Source organism: Opisthocomus hoazin, chromosome 3 (genome assembly GCF_030867145.1).
Source record: "Opisthocomus hoazin isolate bOpiHoa1 chromosome 3, bOpiHoa1.hap1, whole genome shotgun sequence".
Classification (NCBI taxonomy): Eukaryota; Metazoa; Chordata; class Aves; order Opisthocomiformes; family Opisthocomidae; genus Opisthocomus; species Opisthocomus hoazin.
In genome coordinates, this window is record NC_134416.1 from 81204837 (window position 1) to 81224885 (window position 20049).

At 37.9% G+C, this 20049-nt stretch overlaps 1 protein-coding gene across 1 annotated transcript in view; it reads right to left on the reverse strand.

The window, feature by feature from the left end:
• The window catches only part of ABCA13 (ATP binding cassette subfamily A member 13), a 228576-nt gene that overhangs the window by 156093 nt on the left and 52434 nt on the right, over positions 1–20049 (reverse strand). Inside the window, 8 exon segments of the mRNA XM_075415298.1 lie at positions 4731–4895; positions 6907–7101; positions 9708–9829; positions 10366–10442; positions 11587–11759; positions 13040–13158; positions 16291–16397; positions 18360–20048. Of these exon segments, the coding sequence (XP_075271413.1) occupies positions 4731–4895; positions 6907–7101; positions 9708–9829; positions 10366–10442; positions 11587–11759; positions 13040–13158; positions 16291–16397; positions 18360–20048 (2647 nt within the window).

Genomic DNA, 20049 nt, shown 5'->3' on the forward strand with positions numbered 1-20049 from the left:
AGTGTGCCCTGGCTGCCAAGAAGGCCAATGGGATCCTGGGATGCATCAAGAAGAGTGTGGCCAGCAGGTCGAGGGAGGTTCTCCCTCCCCTCTACACTGCCCTGGTGAGGCCTCATTTGGAGTACTGTGTCCAGTTCTGGGCTCCCCAGTTCAAGAAAGATGAGGAGCTACTGCAGAGAGTCCAGCGGAGGGCTACAAGGATGGTGAGGGGACTGAAGCATCTCTCCTACAAGGAGAGGCTGAGGGAGCTGGGCTTGTTCAGCCTGAAGAAGAGCAGGCTGAGAGGGGACCTAATATAAACTTACAAATATCTCAAGGGTGGGTGTCAGGAGGATGGGGCCAAACTCTTTTTAGTAGTGCCCAGCGACAGGACAAGGGGCAATGGGCACAAACTGAAGCATAGGAAGTTCCGTCTGAACTTGAGGAAGAACTTCTTCACTCTGAGGGTGACGGAGCACTGGAACAGGCTGCCCAGGGAGGCTGTGGATTCTCCTTGTCTGGAGATATTCAAGACCCGCCTGGACAAGTTCCTGTGCAGCCTGCTGTAGGCGCCCCTGCTTCGGCAGGGGGTTTGGACTAGATGACCCACAGAGGTCCCTTCAAACCCCTACCTTTCTGTGATTCTGTGATTCTGATTCTGTGACTTTAATGGAGGAATAAACTTTATTTATGCACAATGCTGAATAAAAGTGGTTTTGAATCTTTATTAGTGACTATTTGCATTAAAAGGATAAATGAGGCCTTCAGTCAAAGAGCACAAACTTGCTAATTAATTCGGGTTCCAATCAAAATAACTTGAAATTCATATACTGAATATTTATGCTGTAAGCTGCCACCAACGGACTGAATCTACTTACTGTCTTTCAACTAAATATTCACTAACTCAATGAGATATGTTTCCTAAAATTTGGCTTTGATAAAGTGGGAGAACTATATAGGATGGATGTTCAGAAAAATTTATCTTTGATGCAGCTGTTTTAGTATAAACTAAATGAAGTAGGTCTGTAAGCAAGGCTAATCAATCCAAACAAGCAGCCTCCTATAAACAAAGCAATCAGTCAAGCCAGTCACTCCAACAAATTCATGGAAGAGGAAGGTTGGTACTGAAGATTAACAAGCTATCTGGAACTGGATTCTCAAGTGAGGCAAAACCCTCATAGCATAGGGGCTTCTGACCTAACTGGACAATTTTATGATAAAAAAAATATGAATAAAACCAAATTAGTGTGGAGTAGAAACATCAGCTATTCAACAAAAAAAGCTGAAAGTCAAGCTAGGTTACAGCACATAAGACTAAGTAAATTCTGAATGACTATATTAAGAGAGAGCGAAAAAAATGCCATTTTCCTGGCAAACTACATAGATGTTAGAGATAATTCAAAATTTGATGAAACCAAAGGGCTAAAGGAAACAAACACAGCAAAATATATATTCCTACTTCTGGGTAGAACAAGAAATAAAAGTCTTTATTGTACTGAAATTGACAGAAGCAGGGGGGGAAATGGCAAAATTGCTGATCTGGTTAAATTTTTTTCCAGAATCCTATCAAATTTAAACGGCAATATTTGAATGAAAAGTAGAACATTCACCTATACTCAAGAATGAGTGACATAATGCTTCAGGAAATAATGCATAGCTTATTGTGATGTTTAATAGGGCAAGATATACAAGAAATTTTAAAGTGGAGAGCAGTTGAAGACAAACAGTATGAAAGGAAGTAGAATTTAATGCATTATCAAATTATCCACTCCATCAATACAACACAGAGATTTTTTCCAAAAAAGATATATGTTATCTCTAAAGTAGGAGAACTCTAACAACCAATTAAAGTTCTTGTCCTAGAAAATAAAATCAGCATCAATCCAATAACTATACTGTGAGCATAAAATGACATTAAGAAGATACTGCAGAGACCCTGCTAAAAGGAAGGAAAGCACTGGATCACAGAGAATTTAATAGTGGTATTCTTATGAGACTTATCTTAGGTACCCCGTGATAAGTTTTTTGGCCCTGAAAGAAGCAAATTATTGAAATTTGCCTAATTTTATACCAGAAGTCATTGTAAGAGAAAAGCAGATCAGAATGCAATATGGCAAGAAACCAATTACCTAATTGAAAGTGAAATGAGTATAAAGATAACCAGTTCAAAGCATTATTTATCAACTGAAATCATGACCTGCTGTTATAAAATGGAGCTTACCTGGGTATATCTGATCCTTTATCAAGCAATAGACAAAAATGTGTGCAGCTTACGAAAAAGGTGAATGCAAGATTAAGAAGGTCATTTTAGTAGGTAGAGACATGAATGAGCAGAACTACAAGAGTCATGAGCCATAATTCCCTTCAAAGACTGCACACATTTCTTGTCACAACATTCAAGATAAATCTTAATACAGCATACAAAGATGACACTAGGATGCCTGAGACAACTGAGAGCCTATTATACAAGAAAAAACCTAAACAAATACTAAAATAAACATATTTAAAGTATCAAAGCAGAGAAGGGCTATGACTGCCCTTCCACAAACACATGGGCAAGTCAGGGAAGTTGTAAAAGCCACAGAACATTTTTGATACAGCAATAACCATACTAGCTATGGATAAATTTAAGTCAGAACTTTGTATGCATACAATGCCAAGAGGCTTTTCAGTAATGACAGTTTTAACAGAGAACTTGTTCAAGTTAGTGGAGGGATTACAGAATGATGCCACCTTTCATAACCAACAGTGTTCAGTAGCTCTGCAAGTCTCCTCCAGCTTATCTGTTCATGAGTGACAACCATACCAAAAATTAGCTATGGAAATACAAACAAACAATTTCAAACAGCAAATAAAAAAGAAAAAATCATGTTCAAAATCAACAGTGTTTGTCCTCGGGGAGTTACCTATTCAGTCAATGTGATAAGCAGTAAAACATGGTTCTGTGTCCCAATTACAACTGACTGGCAAATACTGAGTTTTACATCATCTTTTATTACACAATATGTAGCATATTAATTCAGCTTCACTTTTATAGATATTTTAAAGGTATTTCAGACAAAAATCCTAGTGCATAGTTGACAATTATTTTATTACCTCTTTCCTTATAGAAGTAGCCAATTTTTTTTCTAAATCAACTTCAAAATAATTGTTTCAGTTAGAAGTTAATGAAGGAGACAATCTGTCTCACTCTATGCTGAGGGTCCACATATTTTTACTTCAAAAAGCTTCATTTACTTTACTCGATAATCTTCCTAGGTCACTGAACTACTTTGCTGTTTGTTATCACGAAAATTAAAGCCCTTAAGAATTCACTTTTTTGGAACTAGAAGTAAATATTTAAGGGAGAAAGCATACAAGCAACATCTGCACCTTAGTAGTGCACTTAATCAGTAGCACAGGTTTGGCCACTAAAGAAAAGCAGCAAATAAAATAATCAATAATTAAAGGTATTATTGGAAAGTAGAAAAAAGTCCAGTTAAACCTGAAAAGGAAATGATACTTAAAAATAAAAAAACTACAAATGAGAAAAAGTTGCAGAGACAAAAAAGGCCTTCAAAACATCAAAAATTTGGTTTATTGACAAAAGAAATAGACACTGAATTTTTTTATCCTCCACATATTATTAGGTGACAAAACCAAACAGCCATTTCTCAAAAAAAAAAAAAAAAGGAATTATTAAAAACTAAGAAAAAGATTGTGTCAGAAAAAGTGACCAAAAAAGCAAAGATACAAAAAGGAACAAAAATCCTGAGTTTAAGTATGTACTATATTACCGGACAATATGGGTTGCCGTGGAACAAAGATTAAAACCGTGACCAGATGGCCCTCTGCTGTTCCATTTGTTCCTTTGCAAAATTTTTTTCAGCAGGATCTGTTGAGAGGTTCTTATATGAAACAAGCAACTTTGGGATTTCACTCCAAAAAGAAACTTCATTTATTTGAAGGAAAAACTAATTCTGTTTGTGTCAGACTAAGGAAAGCAGAAAAGGTGCAAACATCGGGTGAAAGCCACCTTTCATTGTGGCAGCCAAAGAGCTACCCCAAAGAATAGAGGCTCAAAACCAAAACGGATATGCACAGAACAGCATTTTACAAAGTGCCTCTTTGTCACATACATTATAAGATCTTGAGAAAGACTCATATCACCAGGGAAAACAGTATTTAAACCATATTTACTCTGTACTGTAGTCACAAACCGGTTTGCACAGTTTACCACTGGGGGACCTTCTACAGGTTTGCAATTTTAGAACCAGATTAAATCCTAAACTTTCCACACAGACTAGAAAATCCAGAAGGTAATGCCACAGGGGTCAGCATGTCTTCTTACGAAACTGGACCCTGCTTAGAAACAGGAATCTTTTTTCTGATTTATTTAATACTAGGTCTCCACCACTGTGCTAGCTGTATCAATGCTCAGACAGCATTAGCATAAAAGGCATGGCTATTTCCAAATCACAGATAATAGATGCTATTTTTAATCCTCAGCCTAACACCATATTAACTTAGGCTATGATCTCATAAGTTAATGAAAAAACAGATGACTGAAACAATACAATGGTAGTCTCAAAATTACCAGAGTGCTTGAAAGAGACCAGATAAGTCTTCCTAGGGTCTATGGACTCTCCTCTCTAAGTTCCCAACTTTCTGGGACACAATTTCTATTAGTGTTCCTCCCTTACTGAGCACACATCCCTAACAAAACACTGCAAGATGCGAATTAATTTTGCATATTGAAATCATACACATACTTGCTGCAATGCAGAGATGTCAAGCACGTCAATATTTTGAATTCCTTGGAGGAACACTGGAAGGTTTTCCATGACGTGGTGGGCTTTATTGAGAAGAGAGCTGATACTAGAAACCACGTCTAGTAGCATGTTTAGTACATTGCTTATCTCAGATGGTATCTTAACCTTGGAAAGGAAGGAAAAATCACAACAATGAATTCCAGTCTTAACTTTTCAAAGAATCAAAATTATTCGGTCTTTTTCTGAAAAGGATTATACAATGTTCCTGCAAACCATGTTTAACAAAACTCCTTTTAGTATAACTCCCCAGTTACTGTCAAATTCAGCTAAAGAAAAGTTCTCTGGTTGCGTTAGAACTGGCCTGTTACAAATCCAGAATTTAAATCTGGTGAACATGTTTACACCTACCAAGATGAAAAGAGCTCCCTACCCAAGATGTCAATGGGATCTACAACATTCTGCCCCCTTGGAATTCAGTGTAAATGAGAACTTTTGCTTCAACAGGTTGAAGATGCTCAATGCAACAGTTTAATATTTTTAAAATAATTCATAAGTTAAATTAAATCTAGCAGCCACTTTGGTTCCATTAGGAAGCATGTCAGACAACAAACTTTCCTGTCACACTGTTCCTCCCTTTGCATTTTTCGTACTCATTACCTTTTACCTAAAATAATTGTGTGCATTTCATTCCCTACTTGACTAAAACTCGACTGGCTCTTAGCTGTTTCCACCACACAAGTTTTGGCATTATGAATTTTCTCTCTATTTCCTTTGCTTTTATAGGTTATTTAGATTATATGGTAATACAAACTGATTCATTGTTACCTGCCTATGCATTATAACTACAACAACATAATCTCATTGTATACTTTCAGCTGCTTTCTCTGATTATCTTTATTTTATCCACCATTATTTGATTCCTACGTATTGTCTGTGCTTAATTTTGTTCTTAAACTTTACCTGCTTTTACACATTAAAAAAAAAAGAGAAAGTGTAAAAAATAATCTTATTCAGTTAAAAATTCAGTAAAACTTCCATAATATTTTAGGATGAGCTGATAACATTTTTTATTCTTTGCAAGAATTCATTATGCTTCAGAAGAGTCCAGTAGAAAAACCCCTCAGAATAAACACTGGGTCTTTCTTTTCATTTTTTCTCTTCCTCTAGCTTGGCAGATAATTCAGAAAGCATAAATCTTCCCCTTTATGCTCTGGTATCTTAATCTATTCTGGGAAATTTTCTTGTGGTGTGTGGCCAACCTGTTTAACTGTACATGCAGCTTCCAGAATATAACCCAGCATCTATGACCTTAGGACAAAATATTCTTCCTCCCAACATTATAACTATTTTTCAACTATTTATACTTACAGCATTTTATGCTCTATCAGTCAGTTACCCCAAAAGAACTGAAATAAATGTCTGCTAACTATCACAAATCACATCCAATAATCTTGCTCCTACAAGTAAAAATATTATCTCACTGAAAACCCACAGTAGATCCTAGATTATCTACAGCTGTACAGATAATACAGTTTTGCTACAGAATTCTACATCTCCTTTATTATAGTTGTGGTATTGTATTATTCTTGTCAAATTCATTTGACTTGGGTCGTATAAAATATAGGAGGTTTGCCCTTATAGCAAGACTCTTCCTGAGAGTCGGAAAAAGCTCCTTCCTGAAGTAGCCACCTAAATCGCCAACACGATTTCTACAGCAAATAAAATGCACTTCAGAGTGCTGTGAATTTTTCCTAGAAAATAATTTTGTAATTCTTGTAGTGTGAACTCCTGTTTTTTTGGTTCCAATGATACTAGATCAGTCTTCCCCAATTACAAATTAAGAAGTGACTAATTGTATGAACTGCAAACTCTGCTAAAGATTAATAAAACTACTTCTTCAGCCTCCTATATTTTCTCTAAAGCTTTCATAATTAACTCCCCAGTGATAATTTTCCTGAAAAAGCAAGAAGTGGAATACAGTAACATCTACTAATGCCATTCTTCAACGGTTGTGAAGTTAAATAAAGACAAAAAATGCCATATATCCAGTGTTTGCTTCCACACAGAAAGAACATTTGAAGAAATAATAGAATTATTACTCTATCTACCTGCATGGTTTAGACCACTTTCAAAAGAAAAACATAGGAACGGAATGCTTTTTTTTTCCCCATCTTACCTTGTAAATGATATGACGTAAGTTCAAATTCTGTATAATCAGTACAAACATAGTATACAAGTCCAGTGCTGGTAAAGAACATAATTCTTCTACTATCAGTGAAGTTTTACTGTTTTCAGGTAGCTTTAGCAGCAGGCTAAGTACTTCTTCATCACATCTTCCAGTTAAAGCTACCACAAAGGCACTGTAAAAAACCTATCATAACATATGTGTATTAAAAATCTTTCTCCCTGAAATGTATCACCTTCTTTTATAATCTATTGAGAGAATTTGTGTCACAGTAACATGAAAATTTGCAGTCATCAACAGATCTGAAGTAATGAACTATACAGCTCTATATCAGATTTTTATGTCCTTACTTTACATTCTACATACATATAAAGAGATTAAATATATTTATCAAAGATTTACTTTCTTTTGTGAACAGCTCAGTCATTCATACCATAAGCAGGCATATTTACAATGCTTAACATACCCATTGTAACAGATACACGCCTCTGTTGCAGAAACACCTAAAGATCAAAATCTATATATATGGATCACTAAAATCAAACAATATAGATCTTCCTTCTTTCAGAGGACACACAAATTTCAAACATAGGCATGCCTATATGGCACAATGTTCACTCTGAGCCAGCTTACTTCTTTCAATAGACTTTTGAAGTTATTATTTAAAAGCAGATGAAGGGACAAATATCTAAGTAGACCTTGGGTGAGACTACAATAAAAACTCATTGGATAATGATGGTTTATTTCTTCCTACAAAAATATCACATCAAAAGACAAATGCTTGCAGCCCAGATATCTCAGGAGTTCTTAGCTACCCTTTCTCCTGAAATGCCTGAAAGAAAGCAAATGGTAGCAAGTCTGGAAAAATTACAAGTTTGGAGACTGTAGGAGCCATAGTACAGTACTCCAGTCTCCACTGTAAGCCTTAGGACAGAAATGCCTGTACTGCCTCCACTGAATGCATCTGTAGCTACTGACAGTATTCAAGTGAGTGAGAGGATTCCCAAGACAATCAAATTAGGAGCCAAAGCTGGTCAAGATATGCAATTTAAGGTCTTAATTCCTAAGAGCATTTCAATTTCCAACTTATTAATTTGACTTCTAGATTTTTATTCTGGAAGAGAATTTAGCCTTTGTGATTCCAAGGATATATATATATTTAAATATTCACTTTTTTGTGCAGGCGTGAGGAACAGAATATGAATATAAATAGAATTCTGCTAGCAGCATAAAAGGATACTGATTTGGACTTCTCGCTGTGGAGGAAATTTGACTCTGTGCTGCAATTTGAAATTTATTTCCTCATGCCCTGCATGAATATCACCATTTCAGTCCAGTTTTAACCCATTCAGTATTTTATTCACTAGATTCAGTCCCTCTGAACTTCCCTTGCAGCTTTGTGAGTACAAGACCTAATCTAAACTCCGATGTTCAGTAAAGGAATGCTTATACTCTTCAGGTTACAGGTTTTTATTAGTTTCAAAACACTTAATCACATGGCAATGAGCATGGCCCAGGAGCCAAGCACAGTAGTAGTATACAATCACAGAAATATAGGACTGCAGTGGGCCTGCAGCTATCATTAGGGTTATTAGATAGTGGCTATATATACAATAAACATAATGGGCATGCCTAAATTATAGCTTAACAAACACACTTGTGCATCTTGCATAATCAGTAAGAGAGATCGGCTTTAATGCTCCAGTTGGACTGAGGGAGGATTTAATAGCAAACAATAAATTTAAAACCAAACAATAAATTTTGTATAGATATGTAAATGAGAGATATGTACATATATCCAAACTCTATACTGGACTTTGGCAAAAAATAAGGAAAGTCATTTGAAAATTCAGTCAATTAGCATTATTATTCCAAAAGATCAAAGGTGCACTGAATCCCATTTAACTGAATTGCTTCCAGATGTCTTCTCTCATTACCATTTACTGGTATCAAAATAACAAGCTAACAATAAAGGCAGTTATACTGCCAAAGCAGCAGAAAACCAAGTCATTTCTAAGTAGTTATGATGGTCTGAACTGCCTTTTTAACAGCCACTTTTCAGGAAAAAACCTTGCAACTCTTTCTGCAAGTGGAGCATCAGAGACACCCAGTGGTTTCTTGACTGACTTTATCGTTTTATACCAAAGGTACGTCCAACTCTTTTAAGTCATATACATATTAATAGGAGAGGGAACCTGTAAGTTAGGTGGCATTTTTTCATGTTTTCTACTAATCACTGGGACCACAGGAAACAGCAGGAATTATAATACACAGTCCTTCACTCAGAAAACTTACACAATCCCCCCCTTTAGACAATACTCAAGAGACAACCAATAAATAAAGAGGAGATAATGCAAGATACTGGTAAGATAAGGTAAGAACAATGAAGAGCACATGAAGGAATGAAAAAAAAATTAAGAAAAAAAAAATCAGACTGCTCCGTACTGCAAGGGTCAGAGGTGGGAAGACACAAAATTATTTCACTGGGAACCCTCACCTTTTCTACACTACCAAGATAGCAAAGCTAAAACTCTGTGTCAGCACAAGTGGGTAACACTGCTGAAGGTAATGAAATGGTACCAATTAAGACCAGCAGACTAGTGCTACTATAAATTGGTCTCTTAATGTTTCGCATTATTATTTGAAGTCCTAAATCTCACAAAATATTCCACATAGAAGTGACAAGCGAAAGATATAAGATTCCACACAAACAAGTGGGTTTATTTTGTTTTGGTCACCACATCAGGCTATAGGTTGACCCTTTAATTTAACACCTTTCTTCAATCTTTTACCTCTGAATGAGAGATACTGGCTTCCAGGATGGTACTGATAGTTTCTTCAGAAATATTGACAGAAGAACCCATGTCCAGCCTCAGCTGAGTAAGATTCTGCACACACTCTTTGACTTTCACACCTGGAAGAGAAGTAGTGCCATCAGTACTACTGTATGCTTAATAAAATTACCCATAGACTGTATCCTTTTCATTACCTTTTATTCTGAGGGATGATAAAGGACACAAAAACTTCATATTGTGTAATTCACTACTTCAAATGTAAGGGTCACTCTCCTGGCAGACTGAAAGTCTTGTGCATCTGTTTGCATTATCCTGTAAGAGCACAGGTTATCCCACCTCCCTGTATTATGACAACATCTGAAATTAGTGAAGCAGCCTTTAGCCCTTTAAGATTTTATTCTTCCACTAACTTAAGTCCCCTTTTCTTTTTAAGGAATCCCTGCATCTTTTCGGACAGGCTCTGACAAGGTAAACTATGCTGCTCTGTGCCAGCTCAAGCGCATGTGTGTGCACGTGTGTACAATGAAAATATATTTCCTTAAGTCAGTAATCTTCATAAGCTGTAGCCCTTTAAAGTCTGAAGAACAATGAAAAAGTTGTCCTGCAAAATTACGCAGTAGTGGCTTGTAAAAAAGTTGAGAAAACTGGAACCCACCAATCAAAAGATTAAAATTGCTGAGAAAAGTTGCCGCTGGATTTTCTGACAAGTGTAGCTCCAAATTTTCATCCATCCTGAAATGATAGCCTTAGTTTCACAAGTTATCAGAACTCAGTCATTGACATCACTATGTATAAAGAGTAACATGAATAGTGAAATAGCCGCTAAATGACGCAAAAAGGTCACATTTGCTCTATATGCACACACTGTGCATGCAGTAAGCAGCTCCACAGACCTTCTCACGCTATACTTCTATGGTGCAATGATCATCATATTTCAAGCCTAAATGAGATGGAAAATGTAGAGAACTTCCCATGATACGTAAGTGCTCTAACAAAGAGTAGCTGGTGGATAAGCACAGATCTAGCAATGTCTCACTTCCATGTTTCTTACTGAACACAGATTTTTTTAAACCGAGAGTTTTATCCTGCATTTCAGGATAAATGATGTTTATCTAATTGCAATTTAAGTAGTAAAGAGTATACACACATCAGATATCATTTACCATTCAAAAACTGGACACGAGTCTGTGGTCCATAAGACCAGCATCTAAGCTCAAGTTCTTCTGTACTACTATAATTGACAAAGACTATTCAAGCCCATTACGAAAACAATCCAACAGTCAAATCAGTATAGCAACAATTATAAGAAGGATGACTTCTGACAGCAAGATTGAAATACACTGTAGTAGCAGTTTTATTCATTTAGTTAAAAATCTCCTATTTTTTCTCAAGGGAATAGAGCATATCTAAAATTATTTTGAGTTCAAACCCATCAGTTACAAGCACCATCCTGTCTTTCTGACTGTTTGAACTGCTGAACTCATCTGAATGTTCACTGTTTTGCAAAAAATATCCAGCTGTTGACAGGACAAGGCCACAGTAAAACAGCTTTAGATAAAAACTAAGATATAAAAATTTTGACCTAACTGAGGTAATGGAAAATTGAAAATTTTTCTTAGTCGCAATTCAAAGCATTCTCCTTGTGGATCTGCTACAAGTTCTCAGCAAAAGTGTAAGGGATTTTAGAAATATCCAGAATTTTGAACATTACTTAGATAATTTGTGCCTTGTATCCACTCAGTTTTCAGTTAAATGAACTAAGCTTAAAGAGACTTTGATAAACAGTATTTCTCCTGTAATTACATAACCAGCCATACGCACAACGTAACATCTTTAACAAGAACCATTTGGGGTACCAAAATGTAAAAGGCTTTACATTTGCAGTCGTCTCTGTATGTTCCCCGACATTAGTTCACATTCACAGCTGTCATTGCTGGTATTCTGCAAGGCTCTCAGGAAGCTCTCCAAAGTATTGGGAAGTTTTTGATTTATAAATGCCATACTCACACACTTCTCCTTGTTGAAAGCAGACCACATTCTTTCAATATCCTGCGAAACATAATGATCATATGGTTAGCAAGTTCATGAGATTATGTTATTGCTTGAAGTAGCATGTCTTGGCAACTAGATGATGCATATTTTCAAATGACAATGTGGCTCAGGTAATGCTTTTATGCCCATTATATTTGTAATTGAAACTGTGTAAGAGGTTTTCAAGAACAAAGGAATTTTCAAAGATTTGAGTTTTGGACAAAACCAAAAATATTTGTGAACTTGACCTAGCCTATCAAAGAGACTCTTCCATTAACAGAGATGCCAACATTTTCATTTGAAATTTAATTTCAAAATGAAATGATCTTCTTTTTTTAAAAAAAATTTTAGGCTGACCATTTTTACATTTTTCAAAAAAAATTGTTCCAAACATCAGTTTGCAAAGAGCATATAAAAATATCTGGATACCCATATCATAAATTTTTCTTGCATTGTGCTTTGTGTAATATTCACTTTTATATTTTCTCCTGAATATTCACATTTCTTATTTTGTAAGTTATTTTAATATTTGCAGAAATAGGTCATAGAATGGTGGTGGCTACGAAAATGCACTTGTTCTGCAAGAATCTGAGATATGAGCGATGCCTCTGGCCTCTGTTTACCTTAAAACATTGCTGTTCATACCAGCAAAATGTCCAGATAGACAAACTAGCAGAGCTATTTCGTAAAGAGGCGGCAAATTCTATAATAAAAGCATGATGTTTTGTTTCATCTGTATGTGCACACATGTGCGCACTATCCAAAGGCCTGCTTCCAGCTCTAAATGAGTCTCTAAATGCCAAATGTTACTCTCTCCCACTGGTAGTTTCATGCACTGTTAAAGAAAAACAGGCTGACCTCAACTGGTAATGATAATTGCTATTTTAGCTTGAATGACTCTGGCCAAGAAGTTTATTTGTATCTAGCTTGATTTCACAGTTGTTCCTATGAAGATTTAAAAGTACTGTGTTTCATGAAATTAGCAGTATCACAAAATTTAAAGGAATTTTAAAAAGGCTGCTGTTTGATATTGAATTGCAATCTAGTTATCCTGCTTATAGGAATTCTAGTAGTTCTGGCTATATTTACAACTTTCAAATCTCACCAATGTTTACTTAAGGAATTCCTTCTGGGTATCACTATCAAGAGCATCAGAGCTACACCCATATAAACTTCAGCTTTGTATAGCCACTGTGGATACATTCAGACAGTAGGAAAAAAAAGACCACATTCACATTAGTTTCCAAAGTTTAATGCATGTTGTAAAGAACACTTGTAGGTGTGGAAACCACTCTAACCTGATAACGATCTCGAACCAGAGTGATTCCTTCAATGACAGAGAGGAATAAGTGACTCATTAATCCATCTTGACACTTTGTAACAACACAAAAAAGCTTGCCAATGACAGCTGGTTCTTCTGTAAGAGAAAATGTCCAGGTTTAATCAGCTAAAAAAACTGAATAAGTTACTGTAATCAGATGAAAAATTAACAAAACAATAAGGGACAGAAAAGGTTTTAAATGCAGAGGTAGTCTGCTAGATTAAGGGACTGAGAAATATTTCTGGCTAAGTTCATTTATCATCGCAGAGAGCAAGAAGGGCTAGTTTGATTCAATTTCCATTACTCTTCTCCATTACACTTTCCTGATCAAATCGACTTCAGCAAGGCTTTCGACACAGTCTCCCATGATATCCTCCTAGGGAAGATCAGGAAGTATGGGCTGGATGAGTGGTCGGTGAAGTGGATAGATAAATGGCTGAATGGCAGAACTCAGAGGGTTGTCATCAGTGGCGCTGAGTCTAGTTGGAGGCTGGTAACTAGTGGTGTCCCTCAGGGGTCAGTACTGGGCCCAGTCTTGTTTAACTTCTTCATCAACGACCTGGATGAAGAGTTAGAATGTACCCTCAGCAAGTTTGCTGATGACACCAAACTGGGAGGTGTGGAAGACACACCGGAAGGCTGTGCTGCCATTCAGCGTGACCTGGATAGGCTGGAAAGTTGGGCAGAGAGGAACCTGATGAGGTTCAACAAAGGCAAATGCAGGGTCCTGCACCTGGGGAGGAATAACCTCATGCATCAGTACAGGCTTGGGGTGGACCTGTGGAGAGCAGCTCTGTGGAGAGGGACCTGGGTGTCCTGGTGGACGACAGGTTAACCATGAGCCAGCAGTGTGCCCTGGCTGCCAAGAAAGCCAATGGGATCCTGGGGTGCATCAAGAAGAGTGTGGCCAACAGGACGAGGGAGGTTCTCCTTCCCCTCTACACTGCCCTAGTGAGACCTCATCTGGAGTACTCTGTCCAGTTCTGGGCTTCCCAGTTCAAGAAAGATGAGGAGCTACTGGAGAGAGTCCAGCAGAGGGCTACAAGGATGATGAGGGGACTGGAACATCTCCCCTACGAGGAGAGGCTGAGGGAGCTGGGCTTGTTCAGCCTGAAGAAGAGAAGGCTGCGAGGGGACCTAATATATGCTTATAAATATATCTCAAGGGTGGGTGTCAGGAGGATGAGGCCAAGCTCTTTTCAGTGGTGCCCAGTGACAGAACAAGGGGCAAAGGGCACAAACTGAGGCACAGGAAGTTCCGTCTGAACATGAGGAAGAACTTCTCCCCTCTGAGGGTGACGGAACACTGGAACAGGCTGCCCAGGGAGGTTGTGGAGTCTCCTTCTCTGGAGATATTCAAGACCTGCCTGGACAGGGTCCTGTGCAGCCTGCTGTAGGTGACCCTGCTTCAGCAGGAGGTTTGGACTAGATGAGCCAGAGAGGTCCCTTTCAACCCCTACTATTCTGTGATTCTGTGATTCTGTAATAAGAACAGAAATATATCCTACAGAACCCAAAAAGAAAACTTTATTTTTGCTCTTTGTTAGCAAGAAGCATAACTCTGAGAAGCTGTGTATACCAATCACATCTACCTCCTCCTTGGGCAGGCTGCCCTGATCCTATTTCCCCAGGGAGACAAGAGGATGCTACTAACCCTCGAGTGAGTAGTAACTTTCAGACCTTAGCTGCAAGGGGAGGGAAACAGCATTACATAGACATTTTGTATATCTAGGGGTAATGAATCCAGATAGCGGATATTTATCACCTGATCATGCATGGGGGAAGTTTCTACCCAAGTTTGCGGCCCCCATGTTGCTGGAAAAAAAACTCCATTCCCCTGCCTGTAATGGGTTTATACATGGGATAGTAGGGAAGGAGTTTGGTTTGACAGTTGAATTATTGGTTTATGGAAGGATTTGGTTTGTATTTTCTCTTCATGTTTTTTTCCTTATATTTGGTTCATATGTCAAGAAGGAAGAATAACAAACATTCACCACTGCTTCCAAAACAAGGAAAACTTGATCTTGCTCACAGAAGTGATACAATGCAACTCAGTAATGCAAACCAAGTCAAGCAATTTTCACCTCTTCTCATTAGGTTTCTTAATGTTGTCTGCATCAGATGAAACATTATGAAACATCCCTAAGACCAGAGTATGAAATAAGAACAACAAAAATTTAGTTCCTCAATCTCAGTTCTCTCAACCAGACAGTATTCTTCAGAGGTCAAAGACAGATCCCAGGTACCTGGCACACATTTTCATTATCGCTCATTCTGAGCTCAACTTTGTTACAATTTTATTCTTTGAGAACAACATCAGTCACAGGAGAGTGGAAAAGATAGTCAGAATTGGGTTGTAATCACATACTATGTTTTGTTCAGAAATTAATTTGGCATAAGACATTACCGATCTCATCCCTTGCTCTAGAATGACAGGTTAATGCCTCCTTGCCCTTGGCAAAAAATTCTGGGCATAGCTGGTTTAAAAGACAAAGTTTGAAAAGCAAAGGCTTTGGTTTTCCCAAAGAAAATACAATATGAAATTACACCCTTAAGTCAATACAGGGCCTTTCTGAAAGTGTTCATCTTGGGGGCCTATATACAAGGAATAAAACAAGCCTAACACATCAAAATTTGAACAGTTTATTGAAGATGAAGTTATTCAGCTACTGTTAGGCAATGTACTGGCTCAACACACCCAGAAGTGGGAGGTGCCACTTCCTTTATATACTTGCCCCATTTTTTCTTCCTGTCAGTTAGATACTGCCTTGTGCCAACTCTGGCTCATCAAAAAAACCTCTGTGAATTGACTCATTTCACGAGCCTGGTAAAAAATATGCAGCAAAAAAGATAAGATGAAACCTGAATGTGTATACAGTCTTCTGCTAGGTTTGTGAGTCATATCAAAAAAGAAGGAGGTCCTGATGCACGAGAGTAAGCCCAGGAGGAAGGTAAAGAGCGTACGACTAAAAATGAGAGGAGACCTGCTGCTTCCACTGAGATTTTGAATCAACATGACCACTCCGGAAAGAAATCATCCCTTTACACGATCTGCATCAAAATTTTTCCCGTGCCTCTGACGGTTTAATTTCCAGGCAGCAGTACACTTGCCTTGCTTGGTGTCACCCAAATTAACTAATTTTTGCAAAAGGTTACTCAGAATAAAGCCTTAACATTATAGTACTAATGTGTATGGTGACCCATACAGTCACTGCTGTGGTAACCAACCTGAAAAGACTTTAAGAACATTCAAAATAGTAAACTGCAACTTCTGCAACAGTAGGACACCAGCAGGGTGTAGATGTTTCTGAAGAATCTCGCAGATTTTAGATGCTCTGTAGAAAGATTAATAAGAAAGAATTATTTTCATAACAAAGGTACCATAAAAATATTTTCAGCAAGTGACTATGTACAGTTGCAATCTTCAATGCATCATATAAGGATTTCAATATTAAGTTATTACATTTGTCTGAACTGTTTCAAAAACAGAACATAATAATTTCATTTAAAAAAAAACCCCACAAAACAGGTTTTCATCAAGGTAGCAAGTCATCAGCTTTCTTAAGACCTTAGGAGTAGCCAGCAGTGTGCCCTGGCTGCCAAGAAAGCCAATGGGATCCTGGGGTGCATCAAGAAGAGTGTGGCCAGCAGGACAAGGGAGGTTCTCCTTCCCCTCTACACTGCCCTAGTGAGGCCCCATCTGGAGTACTGTGTCCAGTTCTGGGCTCCCCCAGTTCAAGAAAGATGAGGAGCTACTGGAGAGAGTCCAGCAGAGGGCTACAAGGATGATGAGGGGACTGGAACATCTCCCCTACGAGGAGAGGCTGAGGGAGCTGGGCTTGTTCAGCCTGAAGAAGAGAAGGCTGCGAGGGGACCTAATAAATGCTTATAAATATCTGAAGGGTGGGTGTCAGGAGGATGAGGCCAAGGTCTTTTCAGTGGTGCCCAGTGACAGGACAAGGGGCAATGGGCACAAACTGAAGCACAGGAAGTTCCGTCTGAACATGAGGAAGAACTTCTTCCCTCTGAGGGTGACGGAGCACTGGAACAGTCTGCCCAGGGAGGTTGTGTAGTCTCCTTGTCTGGAGATATTCAAGACCCGCCTGGACAGGGTCCTGTGCAGCCTGCTGTAGGTGACCCTGCTTCAGCAGGAGGTTTGGACTAGATGAGCCACAGAGGTCTCTTCCAACCCCTACTATTCTGTGATTCTGTGATTCTGTGAGTGATAGAAAGTACCTGAGCAAAATAAGACAAAATCATAATGGTGTCAGAAATACTGAGAGCCCACAGCATATACTGACTTGACAGCAAAAAGAAGAATACTCAAAATCTCTTATAATCAGCATTTATGGAAAATAAACCACTTTTCTAGTATTTGCTTTTGATTTTTCAAAAGACGTGGTTAATGCCTGGCCCTGCTGAGCACTGGTTTGACATATCTGCATAAAATAAATCATAAAGGTCTAAATTCCATGTCAGAATCATGCATCAACCTTATAATACCATTTTCTAGCTGGTCTGTCAGTAGGATCAGTAGCTTCACCAGCAAAAGATCCTAGAGCTGTTTGGAGCAGCCATCCTGTGGGATTCATTCAGTAAGTATTATTTAAATGCAGCAACTCCAGTCCAGCAGTGGTTTTACTAAATAAGTTGTTAGTAAACATTTTCCTGAAGCAGAATTTCCTCTGCTGCTGGATTACATTTAATTTATCTGGCAAAAACCATCTTGGGCTCAAGATTCCTTCAGCAACTGTATTTGTTAAACTGAACAATTTAACACTATAACCATAGCCCCAAAAGGGTCATCTTGTTTGCATAAGTCATCAGCAAATTTGAGTTGAAGGCATTCAAATACAATATATCCTCACTTGAATACAGAAAGCAAAAAAAAAACCCACCATAAAACATTAGTCCCAATCATTCTTTAATATTTAACTCCATAGTCATAACAACTGTTGTCCACCAATAACTGTGGGTTCATTGTTCAATCCTGCAAGGATTTTAAAAGACTAATATCTTCAAATATTTAGTTGCATAAGAATTCCTAAGAAACCACCTCAAGTATCAATACAGATGACTAACACATCAATAACCCGGCCCATGCAATATAACGTGATGCCATATATGGCTGATCTGAACAATATAAGTTGGTATAAAATATTATTTTACTCAAAGGCACAAATCTGAAATGAAACAGTAATTAACTTAATAAAAATTTTGATTGAGCTGTTTACAAACAAAGACCCCTTCTGTCATGGTCAGCACACCATCAAAATTAGTAAAAAGAAAATACTTACCTCATTTCTGCCATTATAGCCCCATGCAAATCCTTTAGTAAGAAGCTTATTTTCTTCCTGTCATGTTCTGTGGTAGACTGAAATATCATCTGCAAGATCTCTTGCATGATCTCCAGAGTTCTGTTTAGGGACTGAGTAGAAACTTCACTATATTGTGCATTATCAAAAAATGAATCAATGAAGTCAGCTGCCTGAAGCTCAATATTCTGTGTATGCAGAGCTTCTTCTATAACAGCAATATCAGCAATTACATAAAGGAGACTGTTTAGGAAAACTGAATCAGCGGTATGAATATTTTTCAATTTTTCTCTGCTAAGATGACCATCATCAAGCAATATACCAGAATAATCTTCCTTAGACATATTTTGGAATAGTTCCAGAAAGTCAGTAATGTCTTTGACGATGAGCAGTAGGTCATTCGATAAATTTTCATTAGTCATAAGGAGAATTAGAGCATGCATTATTTCAAAATTATTTTTACTGTTACACTCGCATAGAAATCTATTCAAAATCTCTTGTATGTCTTCAAAATTTCTTAACATAGCATCTACAGATGATGTATTAAAATGCTGTATTAAAACATCAAGAGCCATTGAAGAGGACTGTCCAGTAGCTAAACTTAGTAATTGAAACTCTTGGTCTATCACCGCAAGTAAGTTTCTAACATTAAAATTCACAAATAGGTCTTCTATGCTTGTGACTACAGGAAACCAGAAGTTCTCAAAGATATCAGATATATTACTGCTTCCATTTAAATCTGATAATAGCATAAGCATTGAGCGTGTCTGGTTTCCAAAAGAAGACAGCACCATTAAAGGCTGAATTACAGAAAGAAAAGAAAGGACAGCTTCTGTATTCAGGAGCCCAGCGACTTCCCTGGTCATATTCTTAACATCAGTAAGAACAGTCTTTATAAGTGATGTTCCTGAATGTGTGTTCCCACTTAGACCACCATAAAGATCATCCAGCTGTTCAAGAACACCTTTGGCCATCTCCATTTCTGCCGCTGGCATACTGCCCAGTGTTTCTACAATTCGTAAAGCTGCTTGTCTCTTCGGTGTAGAGGAACAATTGATTGAGTACGTATTATTCACCTGCAGAGGCTCAATGTAGAGGAATAGTTCATTCCAAAAATCTAGCAGCTTTTTGAGAACAGAGCCATTTACATGGTGGAGCTCAGAGAAGTTTAGAAGAATAGAGTTCCATTCTTTGATCTGATGAAAAAAGCAAGTCAGATTGCGAGTGATATCAATCTGAAAGTCTTCCACAGTGCATGAGGAACTGTCCTCCAGAGTGATGAGTTTCAGATCCTTAATGACTTCAATGACTGCATTGTAAATAAGAGTAGAATTGCTACGCGCAAAGTCACAAGGTTTAAAAGCGGGATGATTCTGAGGTGTTGCTGTTGTGAGAGTCCAGCACGATGCTGCGGAAGAACACACTGGGACCCCTGCTGGTCCACCAGACATGTCTGTCAGTGTGTGCAGTAACATTAGAAGACTTTCTACTTGATTAGAGAACTCTTCTTCCGTAAACACTGGCATTTTTGCTTCCTGAGTGAGTAGGAAAGAGTATACTTCAGTTAGTGCTTCCATGATGTTTCCATGAGCTAATCTTTCTGTAAGGCTAATGACATTGAGGAGGAGTTGGAAGATCTCTTCTACAGCATAGAGCTCATCTTGTTCAAAGA